This window comes from Magallana gigas, chromosome 9 (genome assembly GCF_963853765.1).
Source record: "Magallana gigas chromosome 9, xbMagGiga1.1, whole genome shotgun sequence".
In the NCBI taxonomy this organism is placed as follows: Eukaryota; Metazoa; Mollusca; class Bivalvia; order Ostreida; family Ostreidae; genus Magallana; species Magallana gigas.
Genome location: NC_088861.1, coordinates 8,080,095 through 8,105,481, shown reverse-complemented (window position 1 = coordinate 8,105,481; position 25,387 = coordinate 8,080,095). Strand labels below are relative to the sequence as shown.

Here is a 25,387-nt window from a genome sequence, read left to right as displayed (position 1 = left end):
TTTTCAGGGGCATCTACTAGTGGTATTTCACTACCACTGTGAAATTTGGTGATGCAGTAATCTATAGTTTTTGAGATCTGTATGGTGTCCGGATAGGGCCATTTGCATTAGCGCGACATCGCGTTCAGATAAACGAGACATTGCGCTAACACATGTACACAACACACCGTCGCGCTAACGCAACTTTGCACAACACGCCGTCGCGCTAACACAACTTTGCACAACACGCCGTCGCGCTAACTCAACTTTGCTTAACACACCGTCGCGCTAACGCAACTTTGCAAGTTTCACAGTCTAGTTGGAAGTCGTGTCCGGAAATATTAGACTGCGCATGCTGAAATATGCATGTACGCAAGCATGGATAAAAAATAAATAAAATATACTTTGAAATATATATATTATTTTCATTTATTATCAGTGCATATGAATAATAAAATATAGTTACTAGTGTGTCACTAGATAAGGATATGAATTTCGTGGATCATTGTTTAGTTGATCCACGAAATTAAATATTCATTGAAGTGCAATTTTAATTAACATTTTGTATTGATAGGTTCATTGGCCACTAATTTACGTATACTTGATATTGTGATTTTCACTTTATCCACGAAAATTGATGCCCTTGAATATCAATGAAACTACAGTATTCAATTGCATATAAGCCCGATTCTCAGAAACTATAGATAACTGCATCACCATATTTTCACAGTGGTAGTGAAATACCACTAGTAGATGCCCCTGAAAAATTCAGGTCCCGAATATGAATTCTAAATTTTGATTTGCGAATTGCTTTCTAGATAGAACGCAGTTCACTATTCAATTGCATATAAGCCCGATTCTTAAACATAGGTAATAACAGATTACAAAGCTCACCGAGACGAGGGATCACCTTTTTGAGGAATCACCTTTATGAGACCACCTTTATCATATTATTTGAAAATCATAGTTAATGATCTTGGATATACATGGATACTGTTTTGACAAAATATCGTATAACAATATCATATAATAAAAATTGTATAATAATCATATGTTCATTTCATAGGGTATTATATGATACAATGTTTATCAATACGATAATATAAAATACTATATTGCATCCTATGATACCAGTACAATATATATCATATATTACAATAACATACTGTAATAAATAATGATGAAATATGATATTGTAACATATGATATGACATTGTATCTTGTTATACATTATTGTATTTGATCACATAATACAATATCATAATATATTATGATATTGATATGATATGATACATTATAATAATATATGATACAATATCATATCACATACATGTAATGCATCACAATATTATACTGTATAATATTATAGCATGATATTGCATTGTATGATATTGTATCATATTTAATACAATGTAGGATATTGTATCATATGATACAATAAAATTAGCTACAACATTGTATCATATCAATTGATACAATATCATGTGATATAGTACTATATTATATCATACAATATCATAGTATACTTTATTGTATTATATGATACAATATCACATTATACAATATCATATAATACATTTTCATATATTGATATAATAATATATTATATAAACCAATCTCATTTTATACAATATCGTATCATATGATATGATATATATTATACAATATCATATCATATGATACTATTTTATGTTGCAATATCATATGAAATAGCATGTGATAACATATAATATATGTGATATTATACAATATCATATTATACAATATTGTATCATAATAAACAATACTATACATAACAATATCACAATACAATATCATATCATAATGTACAAAAAAAATTGATACAATATCATATCGTATCATATAACTTTTTACAATATAATATATGATCTAATATTGTATCATATAAAACAATAGTGTATCATATCATACTATACTATATCATAGGAATCATATTATATCATTTAACAACGAACACATCTATCAAGCAGGTTTTAGATAGGATAATTTTTTTTAGCAACTTTGATAATGGAGATCTGCATCTGAAGCTACCTCTGCAGTTCATTAATATTATAGTTAAATCAACTATGCAAGCTATTATCTATAAAATTTGTGACCTGTTCCAAAAAAACAAATCTCATCCAGCATCCGAAACATACGCCTCAGATTCAGCATTCAAGCCTGCCAGGTGCATCAGTATCATAAGACGTATCATCCATGCAAGTTTTATGAAGTTAGGACCAGTAATAACTAAGATATAATCATCAGAGGGCACCTGCTCCAAAAACTTTAACAAACTCTTAAAACCTTAACCTCCTTCAGCATCCGAAACCTATGGCTCAGATTCAGCATTCATGCCTGTCAGGTGCATCAGTATTATAAGACGCACCATCCATATAAGTTTGGTGAAGTTAAGACTAGTGATAACTAAGTTATAATCATCAAAGGGCACCTGCTCCAAAACTTTAACCAGCTCTAAAAACCTTAACCTCATCCAGCATCCGAAACTTATGGCTCAGATTCGGCATTCCTTCCTGTCAGAGGCATCAGTATCATACGACACACCATCTATGCAAGTTTGGTGAAGTTAGGACCAGTAATAACTAAGATATAATCATCAAAGGGCACCTGCTCCAAAAACTTTAACCAGCTCTAAAAACCTTAACCTCATCCAGCATCTGAAACCTATGGCTCAGATTCAGCATTCAAGCCTGCCAGGTATATCAGTATCATAAGACGCACCATCTATGCAAATTTAGTGAAGTTAGGACCAGTAATAACTAAGATATAATCATCAAAGGGCACCTGCTCCAAAAACGTTAACCAGCTCTAAAAACCTTAACCTCATCCAGCATCTGAAACCTATGGCCCAGATTCAGCATTCAAGCCTGCCAGGTATATCAGTATCATAAGACGCACCATCTATGCAAATTTAGTGAAGTTAGGACCAGTAATAACTAAGCTATAATCATCAAAAGGCACCTGCTCCAAAAACGTTAACCAGCTCTAAAAACCTTAACCTCATCCAGCATCTGAAACCTAAGGCTCAGATTCAGCATTAAAGCATGTCTGATGCATCAGTATCATAAGATGCACCATCCATGCAAGTTTGGTAAAGTTAGGACCAGTAGTAACCTATAAATTGCTATCAAAGGGCACCTGCACCAAAAACTCTAACTTGCTCCAAAAACCTTAACCTCCTCCAGCATCTGAAACTCATGGCCCTGATTCAGCATTCAGGTCTTTCAAGTCCATGAGTAGGTCAAGATGCATCATCCATGCAAGTTTGGTGAAGATAGGACAAGTAATAACTTAGATACAGGACCTGCAACAAAAACTTTAACCAGGTTCGGACGCCGACGCCGACGCCGAGGGTATAGCATAAGCTCCCCCCGACTTCGTTTCGGTGAGCTAAAAACTACCAAAATATGAATTCTAAATTTGAATTGCAAACTGCGTTCTATCTAGAACGCAGTTCACTATTCAATTGCATATAAGGCAAGCGGGCCTCAAATATGAATTCTAAATTTTGAATTGCGAACTGCGTTCTAGATAGAACGCAGTTCACTATTCAATCGCACTAAATTTTGAATTGCGAACTGCGTTCTATAGAACGCAGTTCACTATTCAATTGCATATAAGGCAAGCGGGTCCCAAATATGAATTCTAAATTTTGAATTGCGAACTGCGTTCTATAGAACGCAGTTCACTATTCAATTGCATATAAGGCAAGCGGGTCCCAAGTATGAATTCTAAATTTTGAATTGTTCTAGATAGAACGCAGTTCACTATTCAATTGCATATAAGGCAAGCGGGCTCCAAATATGAATTCTAAATTTTGAATTGCGAACTGCGTTCTATAGAACGCAGTTCACTATTCAATTGCAAATAAGGCAAGCGGGTCCCAAATATGAATTCTAAATTTTAAATTGCGAACTGCGTTCTATAGAACGCGGTTCACTATTCAATTGCATATAAGGCAAGCGGGCCCCAAATATGAATTCTAAATTTTGAATTGCGAACTGCGTCCTATAGAACGCAGTTCACTATTCAATTGCATGTAAGGCAAGCGGGCCCCAAATATGAATTCTAAATTTTGAATTGCGAACTGCGTTCTATAGAACGCAGTTCACTATTCAATTGCATATAAGGCAAGCGGGCCCCAAATATGAATTCTAAATTTTGAATTGCGAACTGCGTCCTATAGAACGCAGTTCACTATTCAATTGCATATAAGGCAAGCGGGCCCCAAATATGAATTCTAAATTTTGAATTGCGAACTGCGTCCTATAGAACGCAGTTCACTATTCAATTGCATATAAGGCAAGCGGGCCCCAAATATGAATTCTAAATTTTGAATTGCGAACTGCGTTCTATAGAACGCAGTTCACTATTCAATTGCATATAAGGCAAGCGGGCCCAAAATATGAATTCTAAATTTTGAATTGCGAACTGCGTTCTATAGAACGCAGTTCACTATTCAATTGCATATAAGGCAAGCGGGTCCCAAATATGAATTCTAAATTTTGAATTGCGAACTGCGTTCTATAGAACGCAGTTCACTATTCAATTGCATATAAGGCAAGCGGGCCCCAAATATGAATTCTAAATTTTGAATTGCGAACTGCGTTCTATAGAACGCAGTTCACTATTCAATTGCATATAAGGCAAGCGGGCCCCAAATATGAATTCTAAATTTTGAGTTGCGAACTGCGTTCTATAGAACGCAGTTCACTATTCAATTGCATATAAGGCAAGCGGGCCCCAAATATGAATTCTAAATTTTGAATTGCGAACTGCGTTTGATAGAACGCAGTTCACTATTCAATTGCATATAAGGCAAGCGGGCCCCAAATATGAATTCTAAATTTTGAATTGCGAACTGCGTTCTATAGAACGCAGTTCACTATTCAATTGCATATAAGGCAAGCGGGCCCCAGATATGAATTCTAAATTTTGAGTTGCGAACTGCGTTCTATAGAACGCAGTTCACTATTCAATTGCATATAAGGCAAGCGGGCCCCAGATATGAATTCTAAATTTTGAATTGCGAACTGCATTCTATAGAACGCAGTTCACTATTCAATTGCATATAAGGCAAGCGGGCCCCAAATATGAATTCTAAATTTTGAGTTGCGAACTGCGTTCTATAGAACGCAGTTCACTATTCAATTGCATATAAGGCAAGCGGGCCCCAAATATGAATTCTAAATTTTGAATTGCGAACTGCGTTCTATAGAACGCAGTTCACTATTCAATTGCATATAAGGCAAGCGGGCCCCAAGTATGAATTCTAAATTTTGAATTGCGAACTGCGTTCTATAGAACGCAGTTCACTATTCAATTGCATATAAGGCAAGCGGGCCCCAAGTATGAATTCTAAATTTTGAATTGCGAACTGCGTTCTATAGAACGCAGTTCACTATTCAATCGCACTAAATTTTGAATTGCGAACTGCGTTCTATAGAACGCAGTTCACTATTCAATTGCGAACTGCGAACTGCGTTCTAAAAACCGATTGCCATAGTAAAGAACAGAAGAAATAATGTCTGTGACTTTCACTTCATCTTCTTATTTATAAGTATGAATCCATAAATTTTTGTTTCATTATTTAAAAAGTGTTTATGTTCTCTCAAACTAAGATCTGCAGGATTTCAGTATCTTTACTTAGAAATCATTTAGTGATACAAATAGACACTTCTCAATGAGGAGAGTGCAAATATACATACATGTACATGAACAACAAGTACATGTAATTAACATGTATATGTGATATGATAGAAATAATTGTAAAACATAGGTCGATTTCGTGCCGCACAAAAGTGGCAAAAAGGATTTTTGATCCAGTGGGAGCTCTGCCCCCCCCCCCCCCCCCCCCCTCTGACCCCACTGACTCTTTCTTGCAACCAAAATTTCCCTGAAATTTACATTTAGAACATGTACATTTTTAAAGATTTGAGTATTCTTTTATTTGCTTGTCAAGATTTCCGATAAATTATGCTCTTCCTTTCAAATATAACGCCGAGTGCCTGCACGGGCAAACATTATACGGAGAGTTGTCCCTCACACTGAACACCTCTCGTATAGCGCACCCTCGGGTGGGGGAAGGCGTCCTCGTTCATTTACAGTTTGTGTTCGTTTCAATCTTTTAATTTTAACGCTGCATTTTACATAAACTATTTCATGTCTTAGCGGTAGAGGTGTAAGTATGAGTGCAGGGAATCGAAATGTTTATTAAACATAAAAACACTGTTTTCCATGAATCAACGAGGTGGATTTTGTGTTCATCACACTATGATAAAGTTTCAGTTTGTATCACCTGTCATCAGTTTTACATAAACTTATTAATCGCTTTGATTTTCTGGTCGGAATAATTAAATACACATACATTTATGATGTGTGATTTAAGTTATCATAAACTAGATAATATCCCGCACAAGCGCGGGAATTAACACTTAAAACATTTTAAAATATGATACAATGCTTCGTGTATATGGCCTCTATTCTTATTGTTGCAGATGTATGACTGAAAAAAAAACCTGCAAACTTTTTTTCATTTTTCCCAAAGCAAGGAGTGGCTGTACAGTGCGTCATTTCTTTTTTCTAAATTTTGTTTTTTTAGGTCTTTAAGCTAAAATTCACTATAACTAATATCACTGTCTCCAAAAAAATCAGATAAAAGACTGTAACCTTAGCAGTCCCGATTCAAAGAAGATGGGAGAATAAGATGGCGCAACTGCCCATTCAGTTTAGTCGTAAAATACAATTTTGAATTTATTTTTTCCCAATTAAATCTATTGAAATATATTATAATACAAGTTTGCAAAAGCACTATTTCTAATTATTTTCAGTTTTTAATATTTAAAAAAAAAGATCAGAAAAACAAATATTGCCAGAAATGTTGGTGGTATCGAACACATAACGTAAAACCCTAGATATATAAGGTTAGCTTATGTCAGGTACTGTAACAACAAAGTATGCTCTTTAGATGTTATGTATGACATTGGGCACGAATTTACGGACTTGTATTATTTTATCAAAACGTCCAATTGTTGGGATACAAAATGATATTTTTTATGCATAGTGGGTTATCTCTCCACTTTTTTGTTGATTGATATTGGCTTGTTTTTCATTAGACCTTACTTAGACTATAAGAAAAATATGGAGCACAGACCCACTCTGTAAAAGAAAATGCCTTGAAGTTCTAAAATATGACAGTATTTGCACGTTTTGATACGTATACGCCTGTTTGAGTCAACATATTCCGAGTAATGAACATATTTATAGGTTAAAAATCAATAATATGTTAAATATATATTGTTTTAAATGATTTTTTAAAACAATATCAGATTTATTGATATTTTATTTTTTCAGTAGCTTGTCCGACCGTGTATGGGCATTTTACACGCCTTATCCACCCATCTTCTTTCTCGTTTTATGCACACAGCCATCATCTATTCATACAGACGTATAGTTTTCAACACGATTTGTTTATGTTTCACAAATTAATGTATATGGTTTACTACCATTCTGCAGAGGTATAAAAAATGTTTGTAGTTTTAAAAACGATAGATGACCCCCCCCCCCCCCTTCTCCTTACACTCGGCAGGGTATAATAGGTATCGATAAGAGGTCATCTTCACATGACCTCTACACTTTGTTTAAACCATGTAATGGGTGAATAATATTTATCTAATAAAACCTTTGTTCAATTTTCTTGAACAAAGATTTATGCACACTTCTCTTTATCTCTGTCTCTATATTTCTCTCTCTCTCCACCTTTCTTCATCTCTCTCTCTCTCTCTCTCCTCTCTCTCTCTCTTCCAGCACACAAAATCTTCCTTGATGTAAAGATAGAATGTATTTAAGGAGGGCGGTCTAGATATATGAACACAAGACTGGATTTTCCATGAAAGAGACTTGTCAGACACTTGTGACTTTCCCTGGTCGCTGGTTATTTCCCTGATATAAAGATTAACAATAGATCTACATTTGCATCAAAACTGTCTACACTCGATACCAAACCTTCCTAATCTCAAGAGCTTCATCTTGTGATTTGAAGAGCGTTTCCAAGTTGAAAGTGGTTCTATTCCGGACTCGGATGGCGTGATACAAAATGCATCCGCTCCACAAGAAAAATGAAAGTGTTGGTACTATTTATGTGCCTTGATTTTGATCCCACTTGTATGACCACTTAGTAATGTCGCTTCATCATCAAGAACAGTTTGATACGTGTAGTCCACAGAATCTAGTGGGGAGTAACTAAAACAGTACACGACCACAGAAAGAAGCGCGTACAACAAAGAATGAATTATTAAACAATAAATACAAGTTATTCGCTCTGTCTTAATTATCAATTTTAAGAACGTTTTTCGTTTTGTGCAGATTCTTTCATTCATTCGTGTAGAGAATGGAGTCAAAAACAAACAGATGTTTCATTTCAACTCTCCTAATAAAAGGAGACCTAAATAAACCCGCTCAATAAACAACGGACAGAAAAAACAAGTTTATAAAGAGCATCAGTGATAACTAAATCATACCATACCCTATAGTAATTCTGGATAGAAACATGCGGGAATATGAGAGGAGATTAATCTAAGAACTATCATATACATATAGTTAGCTAAGAATAGGATTTGAACCCCGCTCAAACAGTAACACCCCTTATATTCATTCTAAGATGTATGTCCTAAATGTAAAATAACGAAATCACAACACCAAACGAATATGGAGAGCCATGTATCAAATAGTCTTAATTATATCATGTACTGTATCTATATTTAAACTATTACATAGAAATGAATCCATCATTGCGAATTCTGACGTTTTTATACTTGACTTTATATGGTCCATTGACTGTATATTTCAGTGTTGAAAGTCACGTGAGTGCTCATTTCAAGGGTATAAAATCTAAGCGAGATATGTAGTAAAAAGTTATTCACAACTCACATTATCACTTATTATCAGGCAAGACCTTTATAAAATATGGGAGGCACAAAAAACTTTTAATTTTCATGTGTGCGATATGTTTGACGAAGTATTTTGTAACAAAATAACTGTTTAAAAATATGCCAGATGTAAGAAAAATTGTATTTTTTGCTGTCAAAAAGACTCCCTCAATTCATACTATTTGTCAGTGTACAAGTTACTGATTTTGTCATTATAGTTTCCGTGTTAAAGTAACACCACACGCAAATATATAAATCATTTAATATATTTCAATAACAATGATCAGTTCAAACATTGAAGCAACACTTCATTTCATAATAAATTGAATAAAAAATCTTACAAGAAAAAAGCCAGGGAAGATGGACATTCATAAACTAAACTAAAATAAATGGACGATATATAGTGCCACCTTGGGGATGTCATCAATCAGTCGTAACCTCTTGTTCACGCCACACCTTCCGTGTACGGCTTACTTCCCAGTGAACTTCACACACGTCAATTACCTTATTAAAAAGGGGGGGGGGCACACCCTTTATGTAGGCCTTTAGCTTACTTCCTCATATCACATCACACACTCTCAGTATTTAGCTAGGTTACCTTTTCATCTACTACACGCTAGTTGTATATAATAAAACAACTTATTTACATTTCACAATCTTTAATATATATTTTTGTGTAACTAAGCCCCACAGTCAGATACGTTTGACTTATATTCCTGCATTGAAACCTCCCTAATAACACCTCTTTCACAATCTACTGACGGTTATAAGGCCTATAAAAAAACCCAGTGTGTTTAGGGTAACACTGATGAAAAAATTAGGTTAGGTAGATAGGGATTTCTTTTTATTTTATCATTTTTTTTTCTGCATGAATCCTAAGAATGTTGGTTTGTGTAATATTTAAAAACGAATTCTTTAATATAAATAATATAAAATTCACAACCGGATAAAAACAGACAACTAAAAATGGTAGGATAGGGGCATTTTTGTAGGTTAGGTCGGGTTACCCTAAACACACAACTTTTTTTTAGGCCTAACCTGTCTATTCACATACTATTTTTATAAGCCCAAACCATCCATAATATACCAACACAAGTTTCTGGAGAAAACAGCAATTATTGGTTACACTCAAGACCCACAACAAACCTAGCATGGCAGTAAGTTTCTACTTCCATCTTTCTTAACTTCAACCTTTTCTCTAGTTAATACACAATAAACATACTTAATTTCATGTGTATGCTGTTAAGCAGAAATTGATTTCACCAGAAATTGATTTAAAACAAAATTTATTTTTCAACAAGTTAGCATGGATTTGAATTGGCCTTTTTAAAGACATATCTATTCTTATATATTCATACATGACATTTAGCAATGTACTGATTTTCCAGTCATTGTTTTCCACAAAAAAGATAAATAAATACCCAGCCACATGTTATTCACTTAAATCCAGGAAATCTCCAAAATACACCGTCCTTTCAGAAATCATACACTCTCTTTCTCCCACATACTTGCAGTCCCATTTGACACAAATTTCAATAAACCCTAAGGGAATCTTTCCATAATATACTTCTATGTTTAACGATAAAATAGGGATTACTTTCTGTTGAGAATTGCCATATTCTTCAGAATTGGGATTTATGTCAAAAGAATCTGGCTCACCAAAAATTAATGTAAAATTGTCAAACAATTAGAAGAGACCACACATTTTGTTAATGGTGATGACAAAACTTGCCTCAAATTTTAGAAATATAGCCCATACAAATAAATAAAAAACCAAACAAGTCAGCATAGACAAAATGTTCATAGCAATTCTTAAGTACAAACCTCTTTTTCTTTTAGCTTAGTACCTCAACTAACAATCACAAATGCAGATGCACTAGTAGATGAATTCTTTAATATGAATTCACTTCAAAAACATACATGAGCAGTATTCTTTGTTTCACATTGATGCACTTATTATAGGCTTTTAAGAGATAAACAAAAAACATATCATGTTAAAATTAATCACAATTTGTGTGCAATTGAGATACAATAACATAAGACAGTATCACTGGTTTCCTTTTTAAAAAATAAAGCACAAAATGAAAATCGGTGCAATTTCTTTTAAAAGGAATATCTATAATGCCATCCAACCCAATGCAATAGTGTTTGCTGTGTCTGTTTTTTGTCAGCTGTTGATGACACATGAAACATATCTATTCTAGATAACCTTCCAATAATACCAGGTGCACGTAACGGAAACAGACATTCCTTTGGCATGAAAAATTATTTTAAAAAATTGTAATGAGTTAAGAAAACTCTTAATATATCGAAGAAACTTGAATTTCCTTGACAGACAGTGACCTTGACCTAGCTAGGGCGACATTGAACAGACTCGTTGTTATTCTGTTCTTCTTCGTCCACATCAAACACGCCGGTGATCCGGTAACCCATGTTTATCAGCATGACCTCCAGCGGATCTGCATTCATTCTTTTTTGATTGGCCAAAGCTGCATCATCGGAGTTGTCCACTTCTCGCTCATCTTTAGACCCGTCCTGTAAAGTGACGCATGTACATATATTATGAATTCCTTTAGTAAATATTTCAAAACTATATCAAATTATATTGTCACTTAACTAGTTTAATTTGTTAAGCACTGGACTCAGATTTGTTTTGTTTTACCTCCACTCTGGGGCTCCATAACCTGACAACAGGGTCGATTCCACTGGTGGCCAGAAGACACTGGGTGGGGTGGGGCTGAAGGCAGTTCACAATGGAGTCATCTCCCCTTAACACTCTGACAATATTTGTTGTGTCCCTCTCACAGATGAAAAACGAGCCATCATCCGACCCAGCCACCACATACTGACCTTTGCTAAAAATAGACAGACACACCTATATCACCTTCACAAAACATCACACACGTATAAACTAAGACTAAACAAATATACATTTATTACATGTTTGTCACAATATGTAGTGAATATCACCAATCTTAATTTTTTTTTTCAATTTATTATACTACAGAAACTTTCAACATGGATTTTTGCAAATTTCTGTTGCAATGAGGTTAGGAGTTTCACCAAAGAAGTCCCGCAATGTAGGGGTTTACGTAGCGACACTGGAATAAAACAAGTGCTAAAAGAATCTCTCATGGTAAGTGTTGAATACTATTCAACGAGTAGTGTGTTTTTCCTCCCTGAGCCTTGGCGAGCCTTGCAAAGGTTTGGAGATAAAATTCATACGCTATCACAAACCATGAGAGATCCTATATAAATCACAGTTATCAACTTAAACACACTGACCATTGCTTCAAACAGATAAAGAACACAAACGCTGGTACATACCACTACCATCTAAATGAAGCTCCATCCTCAAATACCCATAGACAAATAACCAAATAGTTTATACTTAGAAAAGTTACAATTTACAAACATGTTGAGGTGTATATTAGACAATTAGTCTTACTGTGACGTAAAAGTGTATATTAGACATTAGTCTTACTGTGACATAAAGTTGCATATTAGACATTAGTCTTATTGTGATGTTAGCTTGTATATTAGACATTAGTCATACTGTGACGTAAGCTTGTATATTAGACATTAGTCATATTTTGACGAAAGTGTGTATATTAGACATTAGTCTTATTGCGATGTAAGCTTGTATATTAGACATTAGTCTTACTGTGATGTAAGCGTGTATATTGGACGTTAGTCATACTGTGACGTAAGCATGTAAATTGGACATTAGTCTTATTGTGATGTAAGTGTGTATATTAGACATTAGTCATACTGTGACGTAAGCATGTATATTAGACATCAGTCTTACTATGACGTAAGCATGTATATTAGACATCAGTCTTACTGTGACGTAAGCATGTAAATTGGACATTAGTCTTATTGTAATGTAAGCGTGTATATTGGACATTAGTCATACTGTGACGTAAGCTTGTATATTGGACATTAATCTTACTGTGATGTAAGCATGTAAATTGGACATTAGTCTTAGTGTGAAGTAAGTGTGTATATTAGACATTAGTCTTAATGTGATGTATGTGTGTATATTAGCAATTAGTCTTATTGTGATGTAAGTGTGTATATTAGACATTAGTCTTATTGTGATGTAAGTGTGTATATTAAACATTAGTCTTAGTGTGACGTAAGTGTGTATATTAGACATTAGTCTTATTGTGATGTAAGCGTGTATATAAGACATTAGTCTAATTGTGATGTAAGTGTGTATATTAGACATTAGTCATACTGTGACGTAAGCTTGTATATTAGACAACAGTCTTACTGTGACGTAAGCGTCTATATTGGACATTAGTCATACTGTGACGTAAGTGTGTATATTGGACATCAGTCTTACTGTGACGTAAGCATGTATATTGGACATTAGTCTTATTGTAATGTAAGCGTGTATATTGGACATTAGTCATACTGTGACATAAGCTTGTATATTGGACATTAATCTTACTGTGATGTAAGCATGTAAATTGGACATTAGTCTTAGTGTGACGTAATTGTGTATATTAGACATTAGTCTTATTGTGATGTATGTGTGTATATTAGTATTTAGTCTTATTGTGATGTAAGTGTGTATATTAAACATTAGTCTAATTGTGATGTAAGTGTGTATATTAAACATTAGTCTTAGTGTGACGTAAGTGTGTATATTAGACATTAGTCTTATTGTGATGTAAGCGTGTATATAAGACATTTGTCTAAATGTGATGTAAGTGTTTATATTAGACATTAGTCATACTGTGACGTAAGCTTGTATATTAGACAACAGTCTTACTGTGACGTAAGCGTCTATATTGGACATTAGTCATACTGTGACGTAAGTGTGTATATTGGACATCAGTCTTACTGTGACGTAAGCATGTATATTGGACATTAGTCTTATTGTAACTTAAGCATGTATATTGGACATCAGCCTTATTGTGACGTAAGCGTGTATATTGGACATTAGTAATACTGTGACGTAAGCATGTATATTAGACATTAGTCATATTGTGACTTAAGTGTGTATATTGGGCATTAGTCTTACTGTGACGTAAATGTGTATATAAGACATAAGTCATTCTGTGACGTAAGCCTGTATATTGGACATTAGTCAAGCATATATATTAGACGTTAGTCTTACTGTGACGTAAGCATGTATATTGGACATTAGTCTTATTGTGACGTAAGCGTGTATATTGGACATTAGTCGTACTGTGACGCAAGCTTGTATATTTGACATTAGTCTAACTGTGATGAAAGCAAGTATATTAGACATTAGTCTTCTGTGATGTAAGCAAGTATATTGGACATCAGTCTTACTGTGACGTAAGCATGTTTATTGGACATTAATCTTATTGTGACATAAGCGTGTATATTGGACACAAGTCATACTGTAACGTAAGTGTGTATATTGGACATTAGTCTTATTGTGACGCAAGCTTGTATATTGGACATTAGTCTTATTTTGACGTAAGCTTGTATATTAGACATTAGTCATACTGTGACGTAAGCCTGTATATTAGACATTAGTCATACTGTAACGTAAGTATCTATATTGGACATTAGTCGGACTGTGACGTAAGCATGTAAATTGGACATTAGTCTTATTGTGATGTAAGCGTTTTAATTGGACATTAGTCTTACTGTGATGTAAGTGTGTATAGTGGACATTAGTCTTATTTTGACGTAAGCGTGTATATTGGACATTAGTCATTATGTGACGCAAGCTTGTATATTAGACATTAGTCTTATTGTGACGTAAGCATGTATATTGGACATCAGTCTTACTGTGATGTAAGCATGTATATTGGACAATAGTCTTATTGTGACGTAAGCGTTTATATTGGACATTAGTCATACTGTACTTTGACGTAAGCTTGTATATTAGACATTAGTCTTATTGTGACGTAAGCATGTATATTGGACATCAGTCTTATTGTGACGTAAGCATCATTAGTCTTATTGTGACGTAAGCGTGTATATTGGACATTAGTCATGCTGTGACGCAAGTTTGTATATTAGACATTAGTCTTATTGTGACGTAAGCATGTATATTGGACATCTGTCTTACTGTGACGTTTGCATGTATATTGGACATTAGTCTTATTGTGACTTAAGCTTGTATATTAGAATTAGTCATACTGTGACGTAAGCTTGTATATTAGACATTAGTCTTATTGTGACGTTAGCAATATTCTTTATCCCATATGAACTTTTTTTCCAGTCAATCAAAAGGTGTGTTACAACCAGAAATTAATCCTTACTATGTAAAACTTGGCATTCCTATTGGAACCCTCTCTGATATTCCAGTTTTGCGCAGAATTTTACAATTATTGACTTTCAATTTTTTCAATAAATAGTTTAGAGAGCTAATGAATACATGAATGTTGACTTAGACCATAGTGAATTAAGTTTGTTGTTTGTTATACATTACTAAATAAAGTACTGAATTCAGCTCCACTAATGATTTTTCTTTGTTACCAAATTAAGAACTGAATTTGGCTTGCTGTTACCTTTTTGTTTCTGAATACATACTGACCCCAGCTTTTGGTTGTTCCTTTGTTACTGAAAAAAGTACATTCCTTAGCATTTTGTTTTGGTACTGAATTAAATACTTTTTGTTGTCTCTTCGATACTCAATTAAATTTGACTTTGGCTTTTTGTTGTTCCCTTGATACTGAATAGTTTTCTATTGTCTCCATGTAACTAAATTAAGGACAGAACTTATTAATAAATACTGTGTTCAGCTTGTGACCATTCCTTCGTTACTGACCTGACATAAGTATTGTTTTCAGCTTGTGACCGTTCCTTCGTTACTGACCTGCCATAAGTACTGTGTTCAGCTCGTGACCATTCCTTCATTACTGACCTGCCATAAGTACTGTGTTCAGCTTGTGACCGTTCCTTCGTTACTGACCTGCCATAAGTACTGTGTTTAGCTAGTTACCGTTCCTTCGTTACTGACCTGCCATAAGTACTGTGTTTAGCTAGTTACCGTTCCTTCGTTACTGACCTGCCATAAGTACTGTGTTCAGCTCGTGACCATTCCTTCATTACTGACCTGCCATAAGTACTGTGTTCAGCTTGTGACCGTTCCTTCGTTACTGACCTGCCATAAGTACTGTGTTTAGCTAGTTACCGTTCCTTCGTTACTGACCTGCCATAAGTACTGTGTTCAGCTTGTGACCGTTCCTTGGTTACTGACCTGCCATAAGTACTGTGTTTAGCTTGTTACCGTTCCTTCGTTACTGACCTGGATAAGTAGTTTGCTTCCTTGATGTCGGTAGTGGTATTGCAGTGTCCACAGAAGCGAGCCTCGTAATCATACGCCAAGGCTCGCCAGCAGGTCTCCTGATCCGAGATTGACACGCTCCGTTTGACAGAGGGATAAAAAGAATCAGACTTTTCTGAAGTAGACTCAGATTTCTCATCTGTAAATAAAATCACACAAGCTAGCAAGATTATGAAAATGTCTCTGTACAAATGTGTTGATATAAACGTTATATGTGCAATGTCATATTTATCAATAAACTAGCTTCCTTTTTGTAAACCTATTAATTCAATAATTTTTGTTGATAAATACAACTGACTGTGAAAAAAAAACCTTGAATTTTAGCACAGAAGTGTACTGTTATAAGAAAGGAGGAACATATGATTATCTAGCAATTCATGAAATAGACTTTATCTTTAAGATCATGAAATACACATCATCTATCAATTCATGAAATAGACATCATCTATCAATTCATGAAATAGACATTATCTATCAATTCATGAAATAGACATCAACTATCAATTCTTTAAACAGACATCATCTGTCAATTCATGAAACAGACATCATCTAAAATTTAATGAAATAAACATCATCTGTCAATTCATGAAATAAACATCATCTGTCAATTCATGAAATAGACAGCATCTATCGATTCATGAAATAGACATCATCTATCAATTCATGAAACAGACATCATCTGTCAATTCATGAAATAAACATCATCTGTCAATTCATGAAATAGACATCATCTTTCAATTCATGAAATAGACATCATCTATTAAATCATGAAATAGACCTCATCTAGAAATTCATGAAATAGAAACTATCTAGCAATTCATGAAATAAACATCATCTAGAAATTCATGAAAAGACATTATCTATCAATTCATGAAATAAACATCATCTATCAATTCATGAAATACACATCATCTATCAATTCATGAAACAGACATCATCTATCAATTTACATAATAGACATTATCTATTAAATCATGAAAAAGACATCATCTACAAATTCATGAAACAAACTTCATCTGTCAATTCACAAAAAAGACATCATCTATCAATTCATGAAATACACATCATCAAGCAGTTCATGGAAGACACATCATTACGCAATTCACAAAATAGACATCATCTATCAATTCATGAAATAGACATCATCTGTCAATTCATGAAATAGACTTCATCTATCAATTCATGAAATAGACATCATCTATCAATTCATGAAACAGACATCATCTATTCATTCATGAAATAGAGATCATCAATCAATTCATGAAACAGACATAATCTATCACTTCATGAAACAATCATTATCTATCAATTTATGAAATACACATCATCAATCAATTTATGAATTAGACATCACCCATCAGAGCCTCTCACACAGGGGGAATTAGCACTGACCTCCTGAGTCTGTTTTGGAGTAAATAGCTGCTTTGATGTCCTTGTCCAAAGTCTCACAGGCGTTGCTTTTAGCGTAGTCCGGGAACTTGCTCTTAAACTGCTGAAGACAATCGTAGGCTTCCTGTGGCCAAGAAAGCTCGTACAAGGACCTGCCCAATCGGAAGTGAGCTTTCAAATGGTTTGGGTCGATTTGTAGAGCACTATGACAATCTCTTAATGCTGCATACAGGTCTCCATCCCTGTCAGATGTAAAAGTAGGACTGAGTCTCTCTATATTATATAGGCACTAGACAGACACTTTAGACATCACTAGACAGACACTTTAGACATTCTCAGTAAGTTTACAGACACTTTAGACATTCTCAGTAAGTTATATAATGTGAGTGTGTGTTTTGATGATTATGGTATATTTGTGTCCTTATTTATTTTTTCTGTGCACCAGCTATGACATTTTTGCTTGAATAAGACATAAGATTCAATATCCAACAATAAAACTTCTTTCCAAATGCTTAACAGAGACTGAAAATAAATAAAATATCTTATATCTAAACATCTATTTCTGCATTAATGTTAGGTACATTTAATATTTACCTGTTATTCATATAAACTTAAAGAAACATCCTAACATAATTTTATGAAATAAACCATTATTCTGTAAGAAGATGTACAAGCAAACAGGTGTTTCAAGCACATCTCTTATATTGACTCGGTTATTCTTTTAGATACAACCTACCATTTTCTTTTCATGAATGCAGCAGCTCTGTTGCCATAGAGCACCGATGCCCACGGAGCTCGCTGGATGGCCTGGTTATACAGAATGATGGTCTTGGAACACTGGTCCATCTCAAAGTAACGATTGGCTTTCTTCTTGATCACCTCCACTGCCGGGGGAATCGGTTTGGCACTGGTGGTGGTTTTCAACCTGTTATTACATGTATGATCCAACTCAAAAACCTTTTACAATCAATGTAATAAGCTATAAGTTTATCATTGACTGAGATATCTAGCCATATAACCTGAGTTAATTTCCAGTTTAATGAACCAAGGGAAAAAAGTCTTGCAATGGTGTTATCTTTTTCTTACTGAAACGTTGATGAGATGTTACTTTTTTCAAGACTGAAGCCTTGTAAAGGTGTTATTTTCTTCTGAAGCTTTGCAGCAGGGTTCGACAGTCACCTTAGTTCGTTAGTCACAGATTTAAATTTGGACTAACGAATTTACTCTTTAGTCAGTTCTGTCAGACTAATAAAAAGTTCTGCTTAAAAAATTGGGTAAATTATCAATGTGCAATTGTCAACACTTTACTTGAAAACCCTGCCTTTATTTTTAGTATCTAGCATGATGTAAATTGATATGATACATTGCGGTGATTATAGAGCTACTGAACGAAAACAAGAGAGGTATGCAGGATGTTATGGATAACTTGACTATTTCTTTGCCCTTCGGAGATGTCATAGAAATTAGCCTTATTTAGTAATTATGTGACAAGCGCACTTGTTCACAACAATGGCTTCAACAGGGGCGCTTATTGTTTATTATTTTTAACTGATTTTAAAGAACTTAGATAACAAAAAGAACATGGAAGCTCAAAGCCCAGATCTTTTACACAGATCTATTTATAGCATCTGTTATGGCGGCATACTCCAAGATAGTGAACAAGCAGCTCATTGCTATGTACTGAATAGTACAATTATACAACTAAGCCACTGCTACACCTGTTACAAAACCATATCAAAAACACAATGTGGTGCATATTATGCACAATTTTCTAGCAAATTATATTAATTAAAGTGTGTATTTTATCAGGCAAAATACAGTAATGCATTTTTAATTTATTTTTAACTGGCAAATAAAATTGACTTTTTCAGATTGTACGCTTTTCATCAATTATAACGATGATCAAATAATTCATTGCGCTTGGATTTCATTACGATAAAAAAGGCTTGTGGTTTTTTGGCGAGACTCTGTCTCTAATATCGCTTGGGTTAAGTTCCGATCACGAAATTACAGAAATTGCGCTTGAGTTATAAAATTATCATTAAACATTGATAGTTTTGGGGAAAATGGTGGCCGTTGATTTCCACATTTTTGGGTGCGTATTATACACAAGACCTGCTCGTTTTTTCCCCACATTTTGGCCAACTTTGGAGGTGCGTATTATACACGAGTGCGTATTATACACAACACTTTACGGTGATACATGTACATATTTCTGACTGAAACCTTGCTACGGTATTATCTTTTTGTAAATTCTTTTAATGATGTAACTTTTATTTGACGGAAACTCTGTGTTGTTACCTTTTTCTGATTGAAGCCTAAGGTACCTGTAATCTTTTTCTGATATAACCATGAATAGGTGTTACTCTTTTCTAAATGAAGTCTTGCGGCAGTGCTAGAACCATTTTAACAAGACCTTGGACTTTCAAAACAACGTAACCATCTTTTTCTTGCATCAAAACAAGTTAAAAACAAGAACGGAATTCTTGGGTCCCCCGCTGGTCAAGCAGTATACTAGTATCGACCAAGGCTGATTTAGGAACTTGACCAAGGTATTAGAGGTATAAACATTTGGTATAAATTTCATGTAAATCCGTCAAAATTTGTAGGCATGAGAGCGCTTACAAGGTCAATTTCTGGATAAAACGGAGTCATTATTGTGGTCAAAGTCCCATAACTCCAACAAAAAAGTATCGACCAATGCTGACTTTTGAACTTGACCAAAGTATTAGTGGTATAAACATTTGGTATAAATTTAATGAAAATCCTTTAAAATTTAAAGGCATGAGAGCGCTTACAAGGTCAATTTTTGGATAAAATGGGGTCATTATTGTGGTCAAAGTCCCATAACTCCAACAAAAAGTATTGTCCAATGCTGATTTTCTAACTTGACCAAGGTAATAGTGATATACACATTTGGTATAAATTTAATGAAAATCCGTCAAAATTTGTAGGCATGAGAGCGCTAACAAAAAAGTATGACGGCCGGACACACGGACGCATGGACGGACGCCGGGCATTTCTATGTCCCTGCACCGCGTTGGGGCGGGGGACAATGACACTGGTTTCAAGTGAAATATGCATATATTGCTTTGACGTAGCTCAAAAGCCAGAAAAATCTTACTGATTTCTAAGAGCCATGGCTTAGTGCCCAGCAATGAAATAGACTTGCCTATGTCACATTGCTGTTTGACACAACTAGCCAAAGTCCAAGCTCTTGTTAAAACGGTTCTACTTATTTGGACTGAAGCCTTGCAGTGGTGCTACTTTTTTTTGACTGAAGCCTCGCGGTGTTTCTCCTCCACATCCATCTCTGCTCTCATCATCGCCGCAGCAGCCACAGACACCCCATTGGAGACACCATTGGTCACACCATTTGAAGCACCGTTTTTATGAGAGTGAAAATGGAAACCATTACTGCCACCAGCATCTGTAAGAAGGAAAATTTAAAAGTAAGTGTAACCTTGTTTAAAAGACCAAACAGGTAAACATGTATTTTAAGCAGAAACCAGATCTGGTTCAATCATCTTGAGTCAAGTAAACTGTAAGGCAGTCATCTGATAAACCATCACAACCATTTACCTTTAACCACTCCATTGGCAGCTAGAACCATTGATATGTCAAACTTCTTTGCCTTTCTGCGTCGATTGACATCAAAGATATAGATCTGTTCTCCTCCCAGATTGACCAGTAATTCCCGACCGTCGGGGCTGAAGGACAGATAAGTGGATGCTAGGGAGCGGTAGCGTTTCTTGTAGTCTTGCTGTTTTTGAGGCAGATGACCTAGCGATAGAAATGGTGATATCTGAATCAGCAACACTGCTCACTATATGTTTGTATGTGTAGTTCATATTAGTGCTCTTTTTATGTGAAAACTTGAGGTGGAATTTATGTAAGGCATAATTGCCTTTGCACGACATGTTTATATTTGTACAATGTACATGTACATGTGTTGCAAGATCAACATCAAAAATTCGTGAGGATACAATACTTTATTAATCAAGTTTACACATACCAGCTATAAAGTAGGTGACAGCATCATGAGGAATCGGGAAGTCTTCAGGGGAGGAAGGTGCCAACGGACTTGATCGCTCCCATGACCAGGGAGATCTGAAATGACAAGAAACAAAATGGTGTTTAACATGATGTCAATGAATGAAGTGACATAGTGAGAAAGTTCATGATCCTTATATACAGTGTTTAGTTTCTAACTATTCTAAATTGCTTCATTTCCATGGACTCACCTGAGCAACAATGTCCACAACTTTGATTAGAAAAGTACATCAAAAGACGATAGATAAATTTTGAACAGAAGCGTTCACTTGAGCTTATGGCTCTGGTGAGTTAAACAAGAAGCCAATAGGCCTTAACGGTCACCTAAGTAGCATATAACCCATACACAAACTTGTCGAGGAGTCTCATATATGCATTTAATTAGGATTCATTCTGGAGTAGAATTTTTTTTTAATTTGTAATGACGACCACCTCCCTGACTGAAATCGTTCAAAAAGAACAATGAAACCTATAATTTTGGTGAAAACTTAAAGATCTGGTCTACAAAATCATGAATTCATTTTTCCTTTCAGGAATATGAGAGTAAAGAAGATAATTTTTTAACATTATATGCATTAACACCTATACATCCATATTGGCCCGGTGTAACGAAGAATATTGACCCGGGTTGAAAATTGACCCGGGGGTCATTTTTCAACGTTAAATATTGACCCGGGGGTCATTTTTCAAAGTTGAAAATTGAGACCAAAATCGTGAAATTTATATCCGGGGTCATTTTTCAACGGTATGAGAAAGATTTTTCTAAACTCTGATGACCTCAACACGTTGAAAATTGATCCTGTTGAGAATTGACCCCAACTTCAGAGTTTTGATCTGAACTGGAACTTACTCTACACGGTTTAAATGTACAATCATGCACATATTTGAAAGTTTCAGTTTTAAAAAGTTTATGCTTTCCGATATATATGCGGACGTGGCTAATTTCTTTTCGGTTGATATGTCCGATTTATCATTTAATTTTGAGACTCAAAATATGATATCCATTTATTATTACAATACTATGTAAATAAAGCTAAGCCGATGACCGTTTGCTTCTGAATGGAACAGGCTAATAGGGCTAGAATACTTTTTGACATAGAATTGGTTTTCATTCCCTCGTGTGACAGAATTTAAAGTTTAAACTTGTCATAATCTCTGATAAATATATCTAATTTATATGTAATGTATTTAATGTATTGCCCGTTATCGTCACTTTTCAAGTAAATCAACAGAGCTCTATTCAACAGGCACCTGACGTTGTATATTTTTCTAATAATTTAAATTTATAACCTCTATACTGTTTTATTGGATAAAGGGTATATATATTTATATTAAGACAAAAGGATATAGTGTCATATACCTATGCTAAATTTTAAAAAAGTCAGAATATTTCCCTGACAAAAATATAAATGAATGGTTGTCATATTTTCACCCTTTTTCATATATACTGTATTATACATATATACACAGCATATACATATCTATATATGTTTTAATTTTTTTTTTACGACTTAACAATAATTTTTCATAAACTTGTCAGATTAACTTTATTGAAGCACCATCTATTTTTCTGCATATGCAGAGTCATAGTCCTTTTTAAAAAATGCAATTTATTTCTATTACTTTGAGTTTTCAATTCCATTTTTTACCTGTAAATTAGAAACACAGGCAGCTAGCGTAATATATTTTCTCAAAATTAAAAACATATACCCTCTACAGCAAAAATGTTATCAATTTAAAAAAGTAGGTTTGCATCTAAATATACAGTCGGAGGATGGTTGATCTAAATTTATTCATGGTATACATGGAAAGGCATGCAAAAAGTTGAATATATTAAGATTACTCACGCACACAATTGATAGATAAACACTTGTTAAAATTCGTCTTTTATCAGACCTAGATTGGAATATGGTGATGTTGTGTGGAGCAGCTGTATCACGGGAAAATCCGAATTCCTTAAACATGTACAAATTGAAGCAACCAGGACAGTGACAGGGATCAGATTTAATTCTTCTAAAATCATTTTATATAGTGATCTCGAAGGGATAAACATAAACTAATTATATTCTACAAGATTATAAATGGTTTAGCACCACAAGATACGTTAGATTGAATTCAATCATATTTTCTTAGGTCGAATGAGCTTTTTTACTATCTACCACTATATATTTATTACAATAGCTTTGCTCCGTCTACATGTAAATTATGGAATAATCCTCATGCAGAAAAGAAAATGTCATCAACTTCATCGTTCTTTAAGTCAAAACTTAAAAAATGAAATATACATAGAGCTTACAAACATTTCAGTTAAGGCAATAGGAAATATTGTTTTACGTTTATTACGGAATAAAGCTAGTAAAGCTTACTTATTTAAGGATATTTTAACTGATGAAAGTCGATGTTTATACTGTGGGTCTGAATCTGAAGGAAATGTGATTTTTCCCCTGGATGTCCAAGATACACTCAACCAAGAGACGAACTTTTTAAACAACTTATTGACATTAGTGTACCTTTTTATATGAACTATATACTTTATGGTAGTTCTGATTTTTCATATAGATAAAATTGTTTCCCATGTTATATTTATATTAAAGCTCCCAGGCGTTTTGATTCTTTTAAGTTACACTGTTTAAATCTATTTAAGTATTATACATGTATATTTACTTAATTTATAGTTCCCTTTTATTTACTGTTCTTATCAAATGGGCTGGATCATGAAAATCTCATTCTTATGTTTGTATCTCTATAAGTTTAAATCAAGGTGATAGGTTTGTTAATGTAGGTGTGAGTGAACCTGTCTACCAACAATATGTCTTACAATCATATATGGTATATATTCAGATAATTATTTAATATTCAAGTATCCCCTGTCTTATATGTACACATAATATCAATGATATTCTGTATACCTGTATACTATATTCTTATGACCATAAATAATTTCTTCTTGACTTTGTATGCTTGAAGGGGTTTACATAGGATATGACTGTTATCCAATCCATTCAATAATTTGAACATTCCGTTCAATAAAAAACGTTTAAATTAAATCAATGATGTAGGTGGCTGTGGTAGGAAGGTCAACCATATACCCCAATGCTGCTGTATGATCTTCTACTACATATTTCTATTCAAAAAATGCAATTTACCAATTTTATGACGGAAACAATTACTGTTAGTAAATTAATGTCAAATTTTTTGTGAATAAAGCAATTTAAAAACTATTAAAGCAACCTAATTTTATTGTCATCCTGTACAAAAATTAGGTTGCTAACTTGCTACAGATTCCATAAAGTAGAATTGTTTATGCCTAGAAACTTTCGTAATTTGATGATATTTAGTTACATCAGAAGTTATCGTAACGGAACAAATAAATCATTAAAAAAGAGTACATTTTAGCATATCATCACTTTTGTAAACTGTTATTGGCTGGATGGGTGTGAATACAAAATTCAGATAGTCTCAGTTTTATCAAACTGAGTGTGTGCAAACACGATAATCTCAATACGACATACTGTAAATTTTGTATTTACACCCACCCAGAAAATTTACAATGAACAATATAAAAGTTTCAATTTACTGGGTGAACGTAAAACCAAAATTGAACAATATGACGTATTGTAATTTTTTTGAATTATTTATATTTGTACACTTCTCCGGCGAATTAAAAAAAGGAGTTTTACTAAATTGAGTATTTTAACGTGTAGCCATGTATACAAATATTCTGAAAAACATATATTTT

At 34.1% G+C, this 25,387-nt stretch overlaps 1 protein-coding gene across 1 annotated transcript; it reads right to left on the bottom strand.

The window, feature by feature from the left end:
- Positions 1 to 9,171: 9,171 nt before the first annotated feature.
- Positions 9,172 to 22,017, bottom strand: LOC105335411 (WD and tetratricopeptide repeats protein 1). Its single transcript, XM_066071476.1, has 9 exons — positions 22,001 to 22,017; positions 21,611 to 21,705; positions 21,178 to 21,378; positions 20,863 to 21,025; positions 18,332 to 18,520; positions 17,599 to 17,837; positions 16,168 to 16,345; positions 11,590 to 11,782; positions 9,172 to 11,462 (listed from the first exon to the last, which is right to left on the bottom strand). The coding sequence occupies exons 1-9, from the start codon at positions 22,015 to 22,017 to the stop codon at positions 11,277 to 11,279; spliced, it is 1,461 nt and encodes a 486-aa protein (XP_065927548.1). The 3' UTR covers positions 9,172 to 11,276.
- Between the last annotated feature and the right edge of the window lie 3,370 nt (positions 22,018 to 25,387).